Raw genomic sequence first — 18850 nt, 5'->3', positions numbered from 1 at the left:
TTTCGGATCGGAAACTACTCCAGCGAACGGGGATACAGGATGAGAATACAAGATGAGAATGCAAGATGAGAATGCAAGAATGCAAGGAGCACTGAGACAAATCTCCTTCTAGAACGCTGACATACAACACCTGTTTCCATGACCGACTGTACTGTCAGACTGTGATATCGCTGAAAGCAAAGTGCGTGTCATTTCATCGCGTTTTGACTTATATTACCAACTGCAAATAAGGACAGCGCAGCTAGGTGGGAGGCAGATGTGGCAAAGGTGTGCCCTTGCCCCCAACCACAAAATTGGGAGGCCCCTTTTTCCTTAACTATAGGCAGCATAACTACACCCAGATCACCCAAATTCAGATCAAGAAGGCTACCATAACGGAGCTAGAGGGTAATAGCTCGGGTTCAGGGGATCCTTTTTCTGAATCAAGGGGCATGTGTCTGGATCATAAGGCCATCTCTATGAATAAGGTACCCATGCTCTAGATCAGAAGGCACAATGCTGTGTTAAAAAGGTACATATGCTGACTCCGAAGGCTTTCGTTATAAAAAGGAAGGCTTGTTCTGGGTTCGGAAGCACTCACTTTATTCCGGAGGCTCATTTCTAGAACAGGGGGCCCCTTCCAAGCATCAGATAGCCGCAATTCCGAATCAGGGTGCCCTGTTATGCGATAATGAGGCCCCTTAGTTAGATTTGGGGACCTCGTCTTGAATCAGAATCCTTCTTGAATCCTGTTCTGGATTAGGGGGCCTCTCTATGAATCAGAAGGGCCTGTTTCAGGTTACCGAGGCCCTTTGCTGGGTAATCAGAGAGCCCCATTCTGGTTTTTAAAATTGACGATATTTATTGTCTTGAATATGATGCACGTAACTGTTTGATAAAGAGACAGATGCCCTTGGTACCTCTTCCTGTTGAATACCACATTGCCCGGAAGGCCCCTGTGAGCAGGCCCTATTTTTTCCAGTAGGTCCGCTTTAAAACTCTTCCCCCGACTCAAAATCCGTGGCGCCGCCCCCCACTGCAGAGTAATCTGACACGTGAGATCAGTGCCAGGTTACTCGGCGTGCCTCTCTTACAGGGAATATCCTAAATTTTGGGACATATCTTAAAAACATGCTCTGGTGAAACCTCAGGACCATTTGCGTCTAACGGCATCACTGGGCAGTACTATTGCATCTCCATCGAAATATAACAATGAAATATATTTCAATGATTCTTCAGCACGGAGTGAGCTGCCAATGCCTTGTAACAGCAATACACCGCTTGCTTTCTTATCAGCCTCGGAGTGTATCCCGAAGCTCAGAAATTACATGTTTTTAGGTATTAAGAAGGTAGGGCTGTGAACTGTACCGGATGATTCCCAAAATGGCTATTCCATTTCGAAGCCCCACACCAATGCGAAATACTTCTTTTCATGCTGTTTGTTTCCACAGTCCATTATGCAAAGGATAAATGTCCACAGGTAAACATGGGTGAGACTTTTTCGTTTTTCGCCTCATTCCGATCCACTCTATTGAAAGCTGATGAGCATTACCCTTCTCTGAGTAAGACACCGTGGGTCACTAGGGGGCACATTATCGCTCCCGGTCAGGGATTGAAGGGCCATGCCGCTCCCCATGCGGGGCGCCTACCAGCTGTCATTCTGGCAACACGGGAGCGGTGTCTCATGCTCGATCCGGAGGCCCTTAGAGGAATACGTTATGCATCGGTCCTGTCCCTGCTGCGGGAGGCCCTCTGACCTCTAGCCTGGGCAGTCGGTCTCGGATCGCCGCCGGGATTCTCTGATCCTCTGATATGCATAGGATTCTCCGATAGCTTGCGCAAAAGAGTCCCTTGTCGCAACAAGGCGTTCAATCATTGGTGCAGAGGCCCCAGTTCGGCTTAACGGGCTTTTGGCTAAAATTGGGTAGAGCTCACCCCCGTTCGGAGCTGGACCCCTGACTGACACAGAATTCTTCCACTGGGGTAGAGCTCACGCTCACCCTCGTTCAGTGCTGGACCCCTGACTGACACAGGATTCTTCCACTGCCTCATGGTGAGCTTTCATCATTGGTTTCTCATGTGGCCTTTCGTTGTCCGACGGCTCGGACCAGCGCAAAATGCCCTCTGGTGCTTGTGGTTCCGTCTTTGTCCCTATTTAGCACATGCTCCCCTTTCTGACTCGGGACCCCTCGCCAAAACAGGACTCCCTGCAAGGCATTGTGGGCTTTGATCGACGCAAGACCCTGTATCCCTTCTTGAAATATTGACCTACAGACACAGACCGACACCGAGTCGACTGTGCGATACTAGGAGCGTCTGATAACATTGAGGCCCTCATCGAACCAAGGGCCCCAATGAGCGCAAAGGGCCCTCTAACTGGCATTTGAGGGCCTCTCTCTGCGGGCTGAGACTCTTTAATAGAACCTACGACCAGCCCTTCGGACCCTCAGTCGGGCTCTTAAAAGACGGTCCCTTGGGCCCTGCGGACCTCTCGGGCCTGAGGGCGAGCGGCATCCGCTTATGCCCCCCCCCCCCCTGCCTGCGCCACTGGTGTCGTAGCGTGCCGCTCAGTCACGTCTCTGGCAGCCGCGCTGCCTCAGACGATTATCTCCGTCGTCGAACCCCGTCCGTGGCGTCAGCCGTCTCAATAGATCGGTCGTTGGAGCTCGCAGCTGTTGTTTTGACTGCAGTCTGACCTCACTCGCCTGCGCGCTGTTTACAATGGCAGCGGCTGGTCGCCCTGAGAGTCCTCTTGGCCCTCAGCACACGTTCTGTTGGTCCCATGTGAACACTCAGAGCTCAGCGAAGAGTGGCGTATTAAACGCAAGCCTTACCTCCAATTCCCTTGGGTCTACTCTCAGCTTAATGCATCGTGGTGTTCTTATCTCAGTTTCTCCTGCCCTCAGAGGCGTGGTCAATCTTTCTTCTGTGCAAGGCCCCTCTACCGCATAGCGGTAATGGAAACTATCTTTGAAAATGTAGAAATTCGTGCACAGGCGATCGCCTTCTTTGCCGCATCCTTATAATTGTTAATGGGCGTTCCAAAATCGTTCTCTACTACCATCGGAAGCTGACACTTCAGATCTTTACTAATTCGACACTCTTTCAGGCTCGAAGATGTCAGCTTCTTATGCATGACACAAATTTTGTTTCTTGGCTTTATGCTTAATTTTAAAAGTAACCGTTTGGCTGTAAAGCAAACCTGCTTCAAGCCTCGTGGCAAATACCTCAGTCATCACCTTTACCGCTGCCGTGCTCCCCGGAGTGAGCCTTTTAATTGTAAATATTCGGTACACCTGTTTCTCTCAACAGTGTGAAAAACATTAAAAGGGAGCGTGTCTAATGTTTTCGATTTTCTAAATATACGCCTAAGCGCAGATTTTCAACGATCTCTGGCTAAGTTTGGTGCTTAAATGCGCGTTTGGGTCTTGCAACAGTTTTTATATATTTATTTTTATCGATTGCATCGACGGACGTGCGTAAATAAACACAACGCTAACAAATGAATCAGTCATGGACGAATGCACTGGCTTATATGTGTCGAGTAACTGCGCGCTAGTGACATGGCCATTATCTTGGCTGCTGCCGTCTCGTGCGCATAGGGAGGCGCTAGCGGTATAGAGCGGTACGCACTTGAAGATCCCTTGCGTCATTCGAGACGGAAAAATTTGATACTCTGGGCACGCCTGGTGTGCCAGCGACATCGCAGCAACAATTTCAGCACATGTGCCTTGTTATTTAGAATGCTGAATTCGGTGCACGTGCATTCGGAATTGGATCATTAATTTCAGGGTATAGGCATCTTAGCCGCCTATAGTCGCTGCCAAAATAACACGTGCCTCGTCTCAGTATAAAGTAGGTCAACCTGAATTAATCGCGATGCGCATTAACTGACCAGCGATACCATACGGCCAACCACGTACACCCGCATCCCTCAGTTGACTGTAACAAACACAAAAGAACAAAAAAACAAAAGAACAAAATGGCCGCCACCATCATTGCGTTCGCAAGCTGCTATCAGCGCTGAGAAGCGACATCCTCGAAAAGTCATTGGCTAGAGCTAACGATACTTTCTCAATGATTTCGATGTGTTAATTAGTAAATATTGCTTGGGGGCTACCCGATAACTTCGTTCTTCCATACAAAGCAAAGAACATTTAGGGGCTGTGGCAGTATCTTGTCAGTGGTGGCGAATTGGTAGAAACCAATGCCACAAAAATTATTCAGTCGAAATCCCCTACCATCCCACGTGCACAGGTAAAATCCACAATTTGACTAGATACACCCCCCTTAATTGCATGCCAGCCTGATGAATAAGTGGGAGTGGAAACTACCACCACGGAGTTTTCGTCTAATGGATGTCCCTGGACCCGCCGTTGGTAGGCTTCGTAAGCTCTTCAAAGTAACCATAAGCCTTCAGCAGATCACCACGCCTGAAGTCACCTGCACCGCCAAGCTGTAGCAGGTTCCGTGAGCTGTCGTGAGTCACGGTGAGCCGTCATCAGCTGAGCCCCTCTCCACTCACCTTTGTACCTACTGTAGCAGGTTCCGTGAGCTGTCGTGAGTCACGGTGAGCCGTCATCAGCTGAGCCCCTCTCCACTCATCTTTGTACCTACTGTAGCAGGTTCCGTGAGCTGTCGTGAGTCACGGTGAGCCGTCATCAGCTGAGCCCATCTCCACTCACCTTTGTACCTACTGTAGCAGGTTCCGTGAGCTGTCGTGAGTCACGGTGAGCCGGCATCAGCTGAGCCCCCTTCAGCTCACCTTTTGGCCGGTTGCAGCAAGTCACGTGGGCTTCCGTGAGTTACAGTCTCCCTCACCCCACCGGCACGGTCGGGTTGCAGCAGATCCCGTGCTCCTCCGTGAACCACCGTGATCCACTGTAAGCTACGGTGGGCTGTCAGCAGACTGGTGGGCGGCGGGGCGCGGCCCGGTTGGCGTGTCCGTCAGCACGGCTCTGCGGGCCGCACGACCGCCGGCGGCTCGGCGTCACGGTCGAGAGGACCGCGGCCCGGCACCGCCCCGCGACACCGGCCCCCACCTGTGCAGTGTGCGCAGTGGCGGTGTCAGCAGGGGCACGGCGTGCCCTGCCACCCGGCAGCGGCGGCGCACGCGCCGCGGCGCTCGCCAGTGTGCAATAGACCGCGGCGCGGCTAATGACGAGTTGACGATGTACGGACGCGGAAAAGACCTCATGTTTTGATAAGGATGTAATACGCTCGTCACGTCATCCTACAGATGGCGTCAACTGGACCAGTGCCCGCCCTTGCAGTGACAACAAGGCTTCCCGTCCCATTATGTGCTAGACAATGCATTTCGATTTTTACATTCAGAAACTATTTTGTAATGGTGGGAAGTGGTAGATGACACCGTTATAAAGAGCCGTAGATTAAGGCTCATTCAAATTAAAAAATCAGATCATTCTCGGAGGTCGTTGATTATCATGACCTTCTAATGGTCAAACAAGGCCACTGATCTCAAATGAACACCAGTCGCCTTTTGCTTAAAACAGGTGTTTAGGTTCAAGGCGGGTGCATGAGGAGGTCAATGACACGAAGTTCTACGGCAAGATGCCAGTTTCATTGCCTGAACGGGAACTGCTCCGAGTGGCCTGTAAGGAGCTTGGTTGCTGGACTTGGGCAGGTGCCTGTTCTTCCGTGAGTTACAGCAGGCGGCGGTGGGTTCGGCTGGTTCACTTTATTTTCTTAATTACATTCCCTCGTAACTGCTTAAAAAAGAAAGATCACCCATCACTGATAACTGGTTCTCTTTTATTTGGCCAGTATAAGGGTGTTTTAATGACACTGTGGGCGTGGCGCATCGGTCACGGTATCAAAGTTAAGGCTCGTTTAAGTTCTGTTTTCTAGCTTTCCTGGCACAATTATCTAGCAATCCTGAAACCAGCGCAAAATGAAGAAAACTAGTTATTACCCCAGGCTGCGCAAGGCATAGTAATGAAAATTTTGCTATCCTTTTGTTACGCCCGTCATCGCTTGTCAAGTGACGAGCGAGCTGAGGTGCCGACAGCGGCACCCTCCTATCATCGGTGCCGTGCCTCTCGCCCGCGGCCGGTCGGCGCTCTGCTGGGGCCCGGCTTTGGCCTGTTTTCCTGTCGATTGTTTACAGACGGCGCGCGTGGGTGGTGCCAACAACACGCCTCCCCTCTGAGGGCGGCCGGCCTCCGCGGCATCCCGCCACAAAAACGGTGGACGCAGCATAGGTCGGCGACCGTGGCGGCCCGCACGGCCCGGCCCAGCGCTCGCCCCCGTCCCCGCCGCCGTGATCGCCGTTCCAGACGAAGCCTGGAAGCAATCACGAGGAGTCGTCCGTGGTGAAGGCGAGAGGGTGCGTCTGGTCCGCGAGACGACACGCCTGGCTCGTCCATGATTCACACAAGCGCTCGGCGTTCGGCGGGGGGCTTCGAGGCCAACCGAATGTGCTAGATTTTTTTTGACTGATATTTGGCATCCGGTGATCACCTTTTCCAATCACACGATATAGCATATACCCATACAATGTGCACATAGCATGGGGTACGCTTTTATGGACGTGAAGTTACGCTTTTGAATTTTATTTTTCGTGTAGTCAGTCATGTCAGAAACTGAAAGTAATGAAAAATGAATGATTTAAATCAATGATTTGGTGGACTAATGACCTGGAATGTTCATTACCGCAAGGGGCGCGCTCAATCAAGCTGGGGAGATGTGTCACGGGTATAGTCTGTTGCGCCACCCCTCCCATTTGCTAATAGATGGATACTTGCTAGTAGTTACAATCCTCCCGCACTACGCTTTCCGAACAGCTCGTGCGTTTCGCTGGGGTGCGAAGATGTTTGACAACCCGAGGGCTGTACTCGAAAACAAGAATGTTTGGCCGTGCATTCGTCGGTCTGCAGCGCCCGCGGAAGGGCGTCGGTCACGTGACCATCGCGGGCGTGGGGCGTGTTTGACAGGCCCTACACTGTACCCGATGGTAAATGTCTGTTGAACTCGAACTACAGCACGCTGAGAGAATGCGTCTGTTGGAGGCACTCTCAGATACATGACTGGATTTGAGATGTGACAGTGTCGCATGCTATTATGTGTAGTAATTCAGATGCCATAATTATTTCATCGAAAAAAGGGATGTGAGGAAGCCTGGTTGTACACGCCAAACGACCTGAAGAGAAAACGTAACTATTTGAGTGCCTTCAAACATAGACCCTGAGAAATAGAAGGAAGAGCTCGTACTCTGATTGCTTCTTGGCACTTGTCGCTTGGTACAGCACTGCACTGGCGCAAATGGGGCCGTGCTGATCTGTAATGCACACCATGACATCCGCGATTTAATAAATATATTAAACATTTCCACAAGATGTCCATCACTCACCATATTCAAGGAAGCGAACCAAAGTTTGAAAGATCAAACGTGGCGGTGTTCCACAGGCTAGCCTCCGTGACCTCAAACTTACAGTAGCGCCTCGGTGAGCCGCGAACGCGAGGCGTCACGGCCGTCGTCGACCAGCGGCGGAGGCCGGCGCCGCCCGCGCACTCGGTGTGCGTAGCCTGACGCCGTGTCCGGTGTTAGCCTGTTAGAGCTGGCGAGCGGCAGTGATGACTAGACACGGCGCTAGTCGGGCCGGAGCTGCGCGCCTCTGGCCGGGACGGCAGGCGCGCTGACGCTCGCGGCAGCGGGAAACAACACGGGTCGGGAGGCGCGCCGCATCGGGAGCGGCTGCCCCGCGGCTCCCCAGATGGCGCTGCCGGACAGGCGCCCTGTCTACTTGTGCGCGATGGGAATGCGCGCCTCGTCACCGGCAAGGGCCGGCAGCGGCGCCTCCACGGTGAGTACGCCATCCTTGGAGAGGGACGACTTGATCATCTCCGGGTTGGAGCCCTGGGGCAGCAGGAACTCGCGGTTGTACTCGCGGTACACGCTGCGACAGTCGCTCTTTTCCTCGTGCTTGGCATGGACCTGCCGACAAGGAGAGGGCCGTCGTCAGGTGGGGCCGGACCTGATATGCCTCTTAGATGCACCCCGACCGCCGGCAGCGCGGATGCCACCCAGCCTGGAATCCAGACCTGCCATAGCCAGTCCGGCCGAAGCTGGCTTGCGGGCATGTCCAAGCCAGTTCCACTAGATCGGACACCCCAGCCTGCCAGAGCGCCCAGGATCAGAGCAGCCATTGGCAGCCAGAAGGCGCATTTCTGGCCGATGATCAGTGCGGCGTCGGCCGAACTCCCCGCCCCGCCCCCGCCGACAAATATAGGGCCTGGCTGCAACGGAGCCGGCTCTGGCTGGTCGGCAGCGCGGCTATAAATGACTCGGCGCTGGAGTGACGCCGGCGGTGGCGCCGAGCCTCCGCGTCTGGCGTCCGCGGCTCGTGGGCCACCCGCCCCATCTGTGCGCTCCGGCGACTGGGCCCACTCTCCGCTGGCGGCTCCGCACGCCTGTTGCTTAGCACGGCATGTCCAGCTGGCCTTCGCGCACGCCTGTTGCCTACCACGTCATATCCAACTGGACTTCACGCACGCCTCTCGTAGCAATCGGAAGGAATCCATGCTGCTTATCGCTTTGAGACATATCTGCCAAACATTCACTCACCCATTCACCCACCCACTCACTCACTCACTCACTTACTCACTCACCCACTCACTCACTTCCTCACTCACTCACCCACTCGGGCTTACGCCTGGCTTAAGTCCGTGAATTCGCGTGTCAGGCGGCGTTAATCTCAAGGTCCCGAGCGTACCTGATCGACCTGCGCCGGCTGCCCGCGACCACAATTCCCATCCTACGACACTGCCGGTCAACCTATGGAGCTACACGAGCCAGCACAGGTCAGCTGCTCACAGCCACAGCCCCAATGTAGCGCACCCTTCCTTCCCTGTAGGCAGCGCCCACTCTTGTCAACAGGCTGGTCAGCTGTGCCGACTACATGCATCGACTTCTTCTGTCCGTGGTGCAAGATGAAAAGACGCTTTGCGCGTAATCAGGCAAATAGTTGAATAGTAATATGGTAATATTTACAGCCTCTAAATGCAGCGCACTGCGGATGTTTTGACTATCGAGTCCTTATAGACCATAGCAGATTCCAAGGACCACACAAAGTGTAATATAATGTGTAATATAGACGGGGGGGGGGGGGGGGAAGGAGGGCAGCACGCAAGCACGCAAACGCCAAAAGGTACTGATGCATGTAAAGCATGCGACAGCTTGGTATTCGCGGTTTGAGAAGCAGTACACGTCTCTCAACTTTTGGCTTTAATTATACTGACATAAATAGCTTGCTTTGATCCTTTTACACGAAAGGCAGCATCTAGCGAGATCATTCAATGACGTCGGCGAAAACGGTGCAATGTGCCAGCAATGTGCCAGCAGCATGAACGCTGGGAACAGGCACCATTTTTAGCAAACTGAGCTGAGCTACCACGTACTGCTGAGCGCATACAGGTGGCCTGGAATAATCTTTCAGGTGGTGTGTTCTGGAACCTATCTGATGTTTCAACCAAGTTTTTTTACATATGCAGACGGTCTGGAAGCCTCTGCCCAGTCAGCGCGTCTGCAGGTGGCCTGCCCGTCTCCATCCAGTCTGCAGAGGCGGGGGGCCCGGCCGGCGCGCCGCCTCTCCGCTATATCCGGCGGTATCGCGTGCTGCCATCTCCCACCCCGCTCGGACCGCGGAATGTCTGCAGGCCTGCGGCCGTCACACCGAGCCCCAGACCGGCTGCGTCGGCGTCGGCGTCGGCGTCGGCGGCGCCGGGCGTCGGCAGGGCACGCCCACCTCCCCGTCAAGCGTCGGCCGACGCGAGGACGGCCGGCACCTCGGGTCGGCGTTTTGGGTCACCAGATGGCCGGCGCCGGCGCCACCTGGTGGCGCCGCGCGCCCACGTGCCGCCGCGCTGATCTCACCGGCCGATGACGTCACAGGGGCGGAGCCCAGGTGACCGAGGTCGACCGCCCACGGGCGGGGCGGGCCGGGCCCAGGCAGCGGCGCCGGCGGCTGGGAGCTCCTCGGCAGGACCGGTGCAGGAGCGGGGAGAGAATGGGCGGCCAGGGGAGAGCACAGCCAGAGAAGGCTCTGGACAAACAGGCACGAATGGCGAGGCGCAGCTAGCTCCGCTGGACGGTGAGACGGATGGGGACGAGCGCGCTGGACTGGGCTAGAGGCGCGGCCCCACCGGCTGATGTTTACAAATGCCAGGACCACCAGATAGACGACCGAACGGCGGCGGCAGCGGCCACGGCATACCGCAGACGCACAATGCCGCTGAGCCTGGGGAATGGAGCCGGAACCGGCCCGCCAGTTGCAGAACGAAAACACCCGAGCAGAAATTTGTTTGGACTCAATTTTCGACCGGAAAAGAAGATTACCGATGGCCGCGGGCACACATTTCAGGTTTTGAGGAAAGGCAACAGCTGCGATCATGGTAGATCAAACGCCTTCTAGCTGGGGCCTGATGGTATTCCAGACATCGTTTCCTAATATGAACAGTGGGCGCATTCACGCTACAAGACCGGCTTCCACCGGGCCAACGGGAAGAAGAAAAATACATCGGACATCTTATCAGACCTTTACGGGCGTTTGGGCTTGCTGAGAGTCAATATAATGCCATCAAAAGGCCAGTATCCTATCAAATTATTAACTGGGGTCACTCTGACCACAAAGACGCCCAGTCAGATCAGGTTCCATAGTTAAAACCCAAAAGAGTTCTGCGTCATAAAGCGAAGGAATTCCACGGCTTTGAAGAGGGTCTTGTGATAGACAGCGCAACTGTGCTCATAATGTAACCTGGGGGCATTGCTATTCGGTGAAAAGGGGAGACATTGATGGGCCTTCCTTGCTAAGTAATCGACGCCAATCGTCATAACGTTATTGAACGTGAGTAACGGGAAGTAGCGTTGGCTTGGTTTAGTCTGTCGTCATGACAGCGGTTTGAATGCGTGCCAGCAACGACAGTCACTGTCCAGAGCATTGATTTCCCTCCTTTACGACCGTCTGACCGGTCTGATCGAATGGAAATGACTCCACCCCAAATCAGCTTTGGGGTCAGCTCAGCGCTAAAGCGTGATGGCTCAAGTCATCCGGCAACAGCGCGAAACCAGGTCATAGAGCCCCTAAAAAAAATCGGTACACATGTAGTTTCGGCATTGAGCGTAGTGTTCCCAGCTAGTTCTTGTAGCCTCCATTTTTCGGTTCCCTTCACATTCGTAAGGGCTTAGTAATTCAATACACCAGGCAACGTAGTTTTGCTCTTGGCTACCCTCTGTTAAGATTACTTCTAGAATTTGTCCGTCATCCCATCTAAACGCAAGCCAAAAATGAATGTCATCTATAGATACGAAAATTCAGCCGGAACTGATAAGTCGCTCATTATTGACGATCGGTGTCATTAGCCAGTTCAGTTAACTTCTGCTGTTGTCGCTGAATATTGAAGCCTCAAGGGCGACAAACGAAAACTGGTGCAGTGGAAGATAGGTGTAGTAAATGCCTCCCGAAATATAGACAGAAACCTACATCGATGCTACCATGCATGCACTGTGTTTTACGGCGACCAGTGTCTGCACATCTTCACATGTTCTTCACGTGGCAGCGGGAGCAGAAGCCCGCGCCGCGTGGACCGCACGCACCTGTGCGCGACGGCCCCCGCGTCACTCACCAGGAGCTTGTTGTCAACGGTCTTTACCACGATCTCCTCAGGTTTGTACTGGCTAACGTCGAAACGGAGCTTCAGGTGCTTCTTGTCTCCGTCCTGAGCACAGACAAATAAGACCAGAGTCAGGCACCGGCACAGGTCCGCCTCAAGCTGATCGGCATCGGCACAGCTGGCACATCACGGCACGAGACAATAGCTCTGAGCAGCTGACGAGGAACGCCTCGCCAAGTTTGCTTTTTCTAGAGCCCACGCTAAACAAATACTGCGTTTTGTTACATCATGCTAGATCGAAGAACAACTGCAGATGTTAACCGACACCATTTAAAACGTACAGAAGTTAAAAGGAACGGAGGAAGCATCACAAATCTAGATACCATTTTGCCGCCTGCAGGGAATCTAGACATTGCAATTGCTGCCGGAAAACATTCAAACAGCCATCCTTTGAAGTCTTAACCTTTACTTTCAGCCGCGATAAGTTCGGACTCTAAGGTGGGCAACGGACTTTGATAGGAGCGCTGGAAATAAAAACCTCTTTCATTTTCAGGTGTTTCACCTCGCTGAGACCAACAAAACACCTCAGTCGTCCAAACGGTGTGACGTGGAAACGCCCGCGGTGCGGCAGATGAACCTGTCTACAGTGCAGCAGATGGACCAGCTGACAGTGCAGCGGCTGGACCGGTCTACAGTGCAGCAGATGGACCAGTCTACAGTGCAGCAGATGGACCAGCTGACAGTGCAGCACCTGGACCAGTCCACAGTGCAGCACCTGGACCAGTCTACAGTGCAGCAGCTCCCGCCCACATTTCAGCATCTGGGCTCGCCGGGCTAGCGGGGAGGGGTAGGGGTCACGCGCTACTCACGTCCTGAACGAGCGGCGAGTTGAGGCTCTCGATCCAGTTCTTGGGGTCGGCGGCGGAGCGCATAGCCAGGTCGGTGCTGGGAGCGCCGCCGGACGTCTGATGTGACTGCTGAGACGTGGTCGAGCTGAGCAGCCACAACAGCACGCGTCAGACACACACCGCGCGTATGGTTCAGCAAGGGAAACAAACCGGGCGTATGGATGACATCTGTGCCACGTGCACACTGAGAGACGCGGTGCATACGCATGCTTTGACAGACGTGGGCATACGTGTGGTGAAAGTGACAGCTAGACATAAGTGGGGAGATACTGGGGAGATAAGTGAGAGCGAAAGGTACTCCGGCACTTTGCCACGGAGCCAGCACAAAGGGTACTCCGGCGCTTTGGCACGGAGTCGGCAGAAAATGTACTCCGGCACTTTGACACGGAGTCGGCACAAATTTGCGCTGAACTGCTCGGCGTCAGAGCCAAAATAAGTCCCATGTATTGAGTAAGGGCTGGAAAATTTTCAACTGAACGAATTCAAGCACGGGTCTGTTGCCTGGAGCTTTCAGAGCTGCTCACGTGTCAACATGCTCTTTAAAAATGGAAAAACATATGCAATCAACCGGCTCGCCAGAGGCACCTCAATGAAGCCAAATAGTCAACGTGTTTTTCATTTCAAAGGGCTTTTGCATGTTTATGCCCCCGTTTATGATAGTCAACTATACTATTAAAATATGCAGTGTGCAGGACCTCCGTGTAAGGCACGGATGGTGAATTATTGGGCCAGCGGAACCGCAGCTCGCAGCCACTGCCGGCTGATCCACTGTGACGTCACTACCAGACGGACGAGTGGATGACGTCATACAGCAAACGACAGCCCGTAAAAGGAATGCAGGCTCAACCCGCCGCAGGTGGCACCACCGTACCCAGCACCAAATACGGCAGACACGAGTATGGTGGTGCAAGTCATCGGTTCCAAATGCTGCATGTGTACGTTGGCAAGGGTAGGACGACTGAAGCAAGCTCATCTCTACAATACAGTCCTAAGAATGAGATTACGGGTATTTTCCAGGTGCGCGACACATTTGTGCACAGGAGACACCGGTGTTATAAAACATTCAGACCATTTAAGATTACAACCGGAAAGGTACAAACGACCAGGGTGACCTCGGACCAGGGTGACCTCGGGCCAGGGTGACCTCGGGCCAGGGTGACAAAAGACTGGGATACCGGCAGATTTTATGTACAAGAGACTGGAGGAAGTAACCCAGAGGGACAGCCAGCTATAGCGAAACAGATAAGCGTAGCGTGCCACAGCTGCGCCAGACTGGGGAACTCGACCAGGGGGCAGCAGACCAGCGTAACAGGGGGATTAGGCAACAGAATGGAGGGACGCGGGCTAGAGGGATAGCAGACCAACGTGACAAGAGACCAGGGCGCGGTGGACCAGAGGAATAACAGGTCAAAGGAACGACATCCTGACACGGTCGTCATTAAGCTGCGGAGGGGGCGAGACAGACAAAACCACCAACACGCAAATGCAGCCGTAACTAGTGCACACAGCGCACATAAGCGCAAATGTTTCTCACCTGAAGGTGTTCTGTTGCGTAAGCATAGACGGAAAACTGTAATCAGAATACAAAAGAGCCAAGCGTTAATTACACATCGACAACTTATAATTAATTGCCTGTATTTGTACAGCGCGCCATACTCACACGCAGACGAGCTGTTCGAAGGTCACGATCAGCACAGCGAAGATGTTAATCAAAATTTGCACATTAAACCACAACCCCCACATTAGAGTTATCGCACGACACTCCATGTAGTATGGTGCAAACTTGTTAAGTACGGAATATTAGCCACACATCTTAGAAGACTAGATATATACAGTCACAAGACTTCTCAGTAAACACCACGGGGCTGTTTTTGTATAAACAGAATGTATCAGAGGAGAAATACCTTGCTCAATAAAGAAATGAAAATTGGAGCAAAAGGAAACCATGCTCTATTTCAACTATGCAACCTACAATATAGCTTATCTTCGATTGCCCAATGTTTCTAATTCGTATTTGTGTGAGTGTTCCTTGTTGGGGTACACCTCTCTAGAATCCACATGCGCATCCATCCGTCAATTATGAAACTCGTGGGATTTAGCTAGTGTGTAGAAAGAGAACCAGAGACCCTCCCGACCAGCACTACCGTACCGCACTCGGACTTTCAATAACGCGCCGGACTGAGTTGGTACGTGCATTTGCTTATGACTACGGCAAAATGACTGATTCCGTCCAATCAAATAACATTTTTGGATCTGAACGGGTTCCTAATATCACGTTCCATTGCAAAATTAAGCAAGCTTCGCTGCAGGTGAGATGAGAGAGACAGAGACAGGACAGAGATTCTGTGCGGCGTTTTCCAGGCTGGACCCCGGTTCGGGTCAGGCGTAGGACTGGAGTGACCCGGGGGTGCCTCCCCACACCAGTGCTGGCCACCAGCCGGACGCGCTGACGCAGCGTCCGCAGACGGGACACCGACGCGGAACGCAGTGCCACCAGCCACGCAACGCGATGACGCCTCTCAACAGCACGGAGATGAGACGTTTTTGGCCTGTTTAAGCCTAAAGGGGCGACCTGACTGACTAATTGAAAAGGGCGCATTTGTAAGGCATTTGCACGGATTTTGGTTGGGAACATCACTTTTGCATTGCACAGCATATGCGACGCTGTACTTGAGCATCATGTTACCCTGAAGCCAAATCATAGTCATCGGCATCATTGCAACAAGCTCCGTCTAGTCAGCGCACGGAAACCTAAGGCACATTACAAAGCATTCAAACGTTATATTCAGGTGCACGCAGCACCACAAACCGGCCGTTAGGCTTTTTGGCCCAATAGTCCCAGCGGTCCCAGGACCCGTCACTTCGCTTTGTGAGGCCAGGTTCGTTTTTCGGGAGTCAGTGGAGAGCTTCTGTCACGCGCACCAGCCCGGCGGCGCCTGGAAACACCTGTACAGTTCCTCGGCCTCGACCTTGGGCGGTGGGACGCCGCATTTTTTTGTCGGACGGATACCGGGACGGCTCGGCCGGGGCGGAAAACCATTGGCGGAGGGCTACACGCGCCGCCAGGGGTCACGGCAGCAGGCTGTCATCTCGCCCGTGGCGGCCGGCATCCCGCGCTGGCAGCGGCGGCAGCCGGCCCGACGAGCAGACCGACGCGAACGGGGACCGGTCTGGCAGGACGAGGCTGCTGCACACCGGAACCCCGAGGATTCCTGCGGTGCCAGTGCCAGTGCGGCTCCGGTGCGGACCAGTGCCGGTGCGGCTCCGGTGCGGACCAGTGCCAGTGCGGCTCCGGTGTGGACCAGTGACAGTGCGGCTCCGGCGCGGACCAGTGCCAGTGCGGCTCCGGTGTGGACCAGTGCCAGTGCGGCTCCGGTGCGGACCAGTGCCAGTGCGGCTCCGGTGCGGACCAGTGCCAGTGCGGCTCCGGTGCGGACCAGTGCCAGTGCGGCTCCGGTGCGGACCAGTGACAGTGCGGGTGACAGTGCGGCTCCGGTGCGGACCAGTCGCGCGCGACAGGTAGGCAGCGCGCCGCCCTCTGCCGTGTGACGATCGGCGCCATATACGGCGGCGCACGAACCTGCCGTTTCGCGGTGCACGTGGGCTCATTCGGCGGCGCGCCTCGCTGGACCAGCGGTGACGAGGTGCACCACGTGGTTGCCTGTTTTGGGAGTGCGCAGGCGACGCAGTGACACATTTCTCCAACCCACGCAACTGTTCGAGTGGCGCGAGCAATATCCGACAGCTCTGACGTGGCGCGTGCAGGACCGGACCTCGCCGCCGCCACGAATTGCAGTGCCGCGCGCGACTCTCGCCCATTTTGGTCACGCGGGTGCCTGCCCCACCACGTGACACACTGGACTGGACCGGGTGCCTGGTGACCTTTGCCGGCGCGGCTCACGCCGTCCGAACTGCGGCGCCACCCGCCACCGTCGCCGGCACGTCCAGCAGCGCCGTCCATTAGCATCGCTGGCAGCGAGAGCGCGCCGACGGCGGGCCAGTCGGCGGTGACCAGGTCGGCCATCGGGATCGGGGTACGGGCCGGGGCCGGTGCCCGGCCAGCTCCGCCGCAGCACAACCAGTCGGTCCAGGTGTCGAGCGAGGAACCGCAGCGCGGCGCGCGGCGGCAGCATGGCGCGCAGCCGCGGATACCGGCGCCTGCGCGGCGACCACCAGGTGAGCGGGGGACCTGGAGCGCCAGGTCACGCGCCGACCCGGATTGTACCTCTAAGCCGCCTGCTAGGGTCGGTTGCCGTAAGGGACCATCTTGGCACACTGGGCCGCCCCGAGGGGTCTCATGACGGCACACTGGGCCGCCCCGAGGGGGCTCATGACGGCACACTGGGCCGCCCCGAGGGGTCTCATGACGGCACACTGGGCCGCCCCGAGGGGGCTCATGACGGCACACTGGGCCGCCCCGAGGGGTCTCATGACGGCACACTGGGCCGCCCCGAGGGGTCTCATGACGGCACACTGGGCCGCCCCGAGGGGTCTCATGACGGCACACTGGGCCGCCCCGAGGGGTCTCATGACGGCACACTGGGCCGCCCCGAGGGGTCTCATGCATGTGTGTGGGCGTGGCTGAGGCGGCGTCCCAGGCAAGGACACCTCAGCCACGTGAGCCGACCGTCACGCCGACGGTCACGCCCCCAGTTCGACGCAGACCGCGCCGAGATTCGGCCAGAAAGCCAATGTTACACGATGGAGGGAGTAAAGGTGGATTAATGGCCGAGCAAAGAGTGCGTTTCTGACGACGGCGGCAAACTCGCGTGCCTCTCCTCTGACATGAGATGAGGCCACAACCTACATTTGACATCCGCGGAACGGTGATAAGAATCCGCATCCATCTCAGACGGCCCACATTTCTATCAAACTTAAGTATCGCCTGTGACGCTATATTTCCGTACAGACTAATAGCTACTGCCCCTACACCGTAAACCATAAGACTAGAGTGGCCAGTGACCAACCCTTTTTTAGTTCGTCACTGGGCCTTGCCCGCGACAGCTTCGTACCCTGCCTCATCAATTTGACCCCGTTGTCGGAATTGGTTCAGGGGGCATGGCTGGACGCACAGACAACTGTCATCGTTGGCAGGCACGGACGGCTCCGGAGGATCCCAGAATGAACTGTTGAGCAGAAACACATTTTTAAAAGATTTGTTTTGACTGACCAGCCCCTTAGAATGAAAACTTGTGGAAGTGGTTTGTTTTGCGCCTTGACTTCAAACGGCATCAAATGTCATGTTTCGCAACATTTCTTTGCATGTTCGCACGGTCATTGCATCAGCGCTGGACGAAAGAACAGGCTTCATGTCGGGCTGTCAGAAGGCGTTGCATGTCGCGGAGAGGACAATGGGGAAAGGCCAGTCAAATATGTTCATTCACAGCTGGCGTCGCTCAAACTGTTGCGGCAAAAGGCGCACCACCACCATTATTTTGCATGACTGTCCAATATACGACTCGCGCAGAACAAGTGACGTGACAATCCCAGGTAAATGTCGTCCACATGGACATGCCAGCGGGCCGCCGTCAGTAGCATGGCCCGGATATGATTACGGACCGCGATGTCCGGTTAGGGGTTACCGTTTGGGTGTTATACGAGCAGTACAGCCGGCGCGTCACCGACCCAAGTGCCCGGCCGGAGGCGGCGCCCGCCCGTTCGCGGCACGTACCTGGACGTGATCGAACTCTGCATCCGCGGCGACTCGCGGTTGATTAGCTCCGTCCGGAACTTGTTCATCTCGTCCTCCATCTTGCGCATCTCGGCATCGAAGTGCTCGCGGATGCTGCTGAACTCGGTGTCGATCACGCTGCAGTCGCTCTTCTTGATGGGGATGTTCTTGGAGCCCTCCATGGTGGACGCTGCGGTGTCGGGATGAACGTGTATGTCGGCCAGACCGGGCTGAACACGCTCCTGCTCGCCCGTCGACCGCGAGTGACGATTTAAATAAGCGGCACCGACTGCAGGCGGCGGCCGGCGCCGCCAATGAGCTGCGCAGGTGACGTCATCGGCGTGCAACAAGGGCACGCTCACACGCCGGCGCCGGCGCCGGCTCCAGCCGGCCACTGTCGGGTCCGCGAAACATCCAGAATCGCAGGGGACGGCGGGGGTGGGGTGGTGCCTCGCCGAGCCGGCCGGACCGATGAGGCAGCCTCGCAGGTCGGACCGGCAGGGTGGGGCAGGGTGGAACGTGACCTGTCGCCCCGCCGCCGAGGCGCTGCTGCTGGCACGGCGAGAGGACGCTGGCGGCTTCGGTGCCTCGGGTATGCATCGCCCCCTCCTGTAAGATCGGACGCTCGATACGATACAGCCGCAAGCCTTGAGGCCCAAGTCAC

General features: G+C 55.4%; 1 protein-coding gene and 1 long non-coding RNA gene across 3 annotated transcripts in view; both read right to left on the bottom strand.

The window, feature by feature from the left end:
* The window catches only part of LOC119092454 (uncharacterized), a 7175-nt gene extending 2210 nt beyond the window's left edge, over window positions 1-4965 (bottom strand). The window contains exon 1 of the long non-coding RNA XR_005093511.1: window positions 4745-4965. This is a non-coding gene — a long non-coding RNA (uncharacterized LOC119092454). The remainder of the gene's footprint in view (window positions 1-4744) is intronic.
* Window positions 4966-7298: 2333 nt separating this feature from the next.
* LOC119092451 (heat shock protein 30D) lies at window positions 7299-18462 on the bottom strand. Of its 2 annotated transcripts, XM_037215413.1 has the most exons (5): window positions 18187-18462; window positions 14050-14085; window positions 12477-12600; window positions 11620-11712; window positions 7299-7933 (listed from the first exon to the last, which is right to left on the bottom strand). In XM_037215413.1, the coding sequence occupies exons 1-5, from the start codon at window positions 18366-18368 to the stop codon at window positions 7739-7741; spliced, it is 630 nt and encodes a 209-aa protein (XP_037071308.1). In that variant the 5' UTR covers window positions 18369-18462; the 3' UTR covers window positions 7299-7738. The 2 variants fall into 2 exon arrangements, with proteins under 2 accessions (XP_037071308.1, XP_037071309.1); XM_037215414.1 differs by lacking the exon at window positions 14050-14085 and having other exon boundaries at window positions 18187-18459.
* Between the last annotated feature and the right edge of the window lie 388 nt (window positions 18463-18850).

Source organism: Pollicipes pollicipes, unplaced genomic scaffold (genome assembly GCF_011947565.3).
Source record: "Pollicipes pollicipes isolate AB1234 unplaced genomic scaffold, Ppol_2.1 Scaffold_3447;HRSCAF=4054_pilon_pilon_pilon, whole genome shotgun sequence".
Classification (NCBI taxonomy): domain Eukaryota; kingdom Metazoa; phylum Arthropoda; class Thecostraca; order Pollicipedomorpha; family Pollicipedidae; genus Pollicipes; species Pollicipes pollicipes.
Note: the sequence above shows the minus strand (reverse complement) of the source record. Positions and strands in the feature narration are given on the sequence as shown.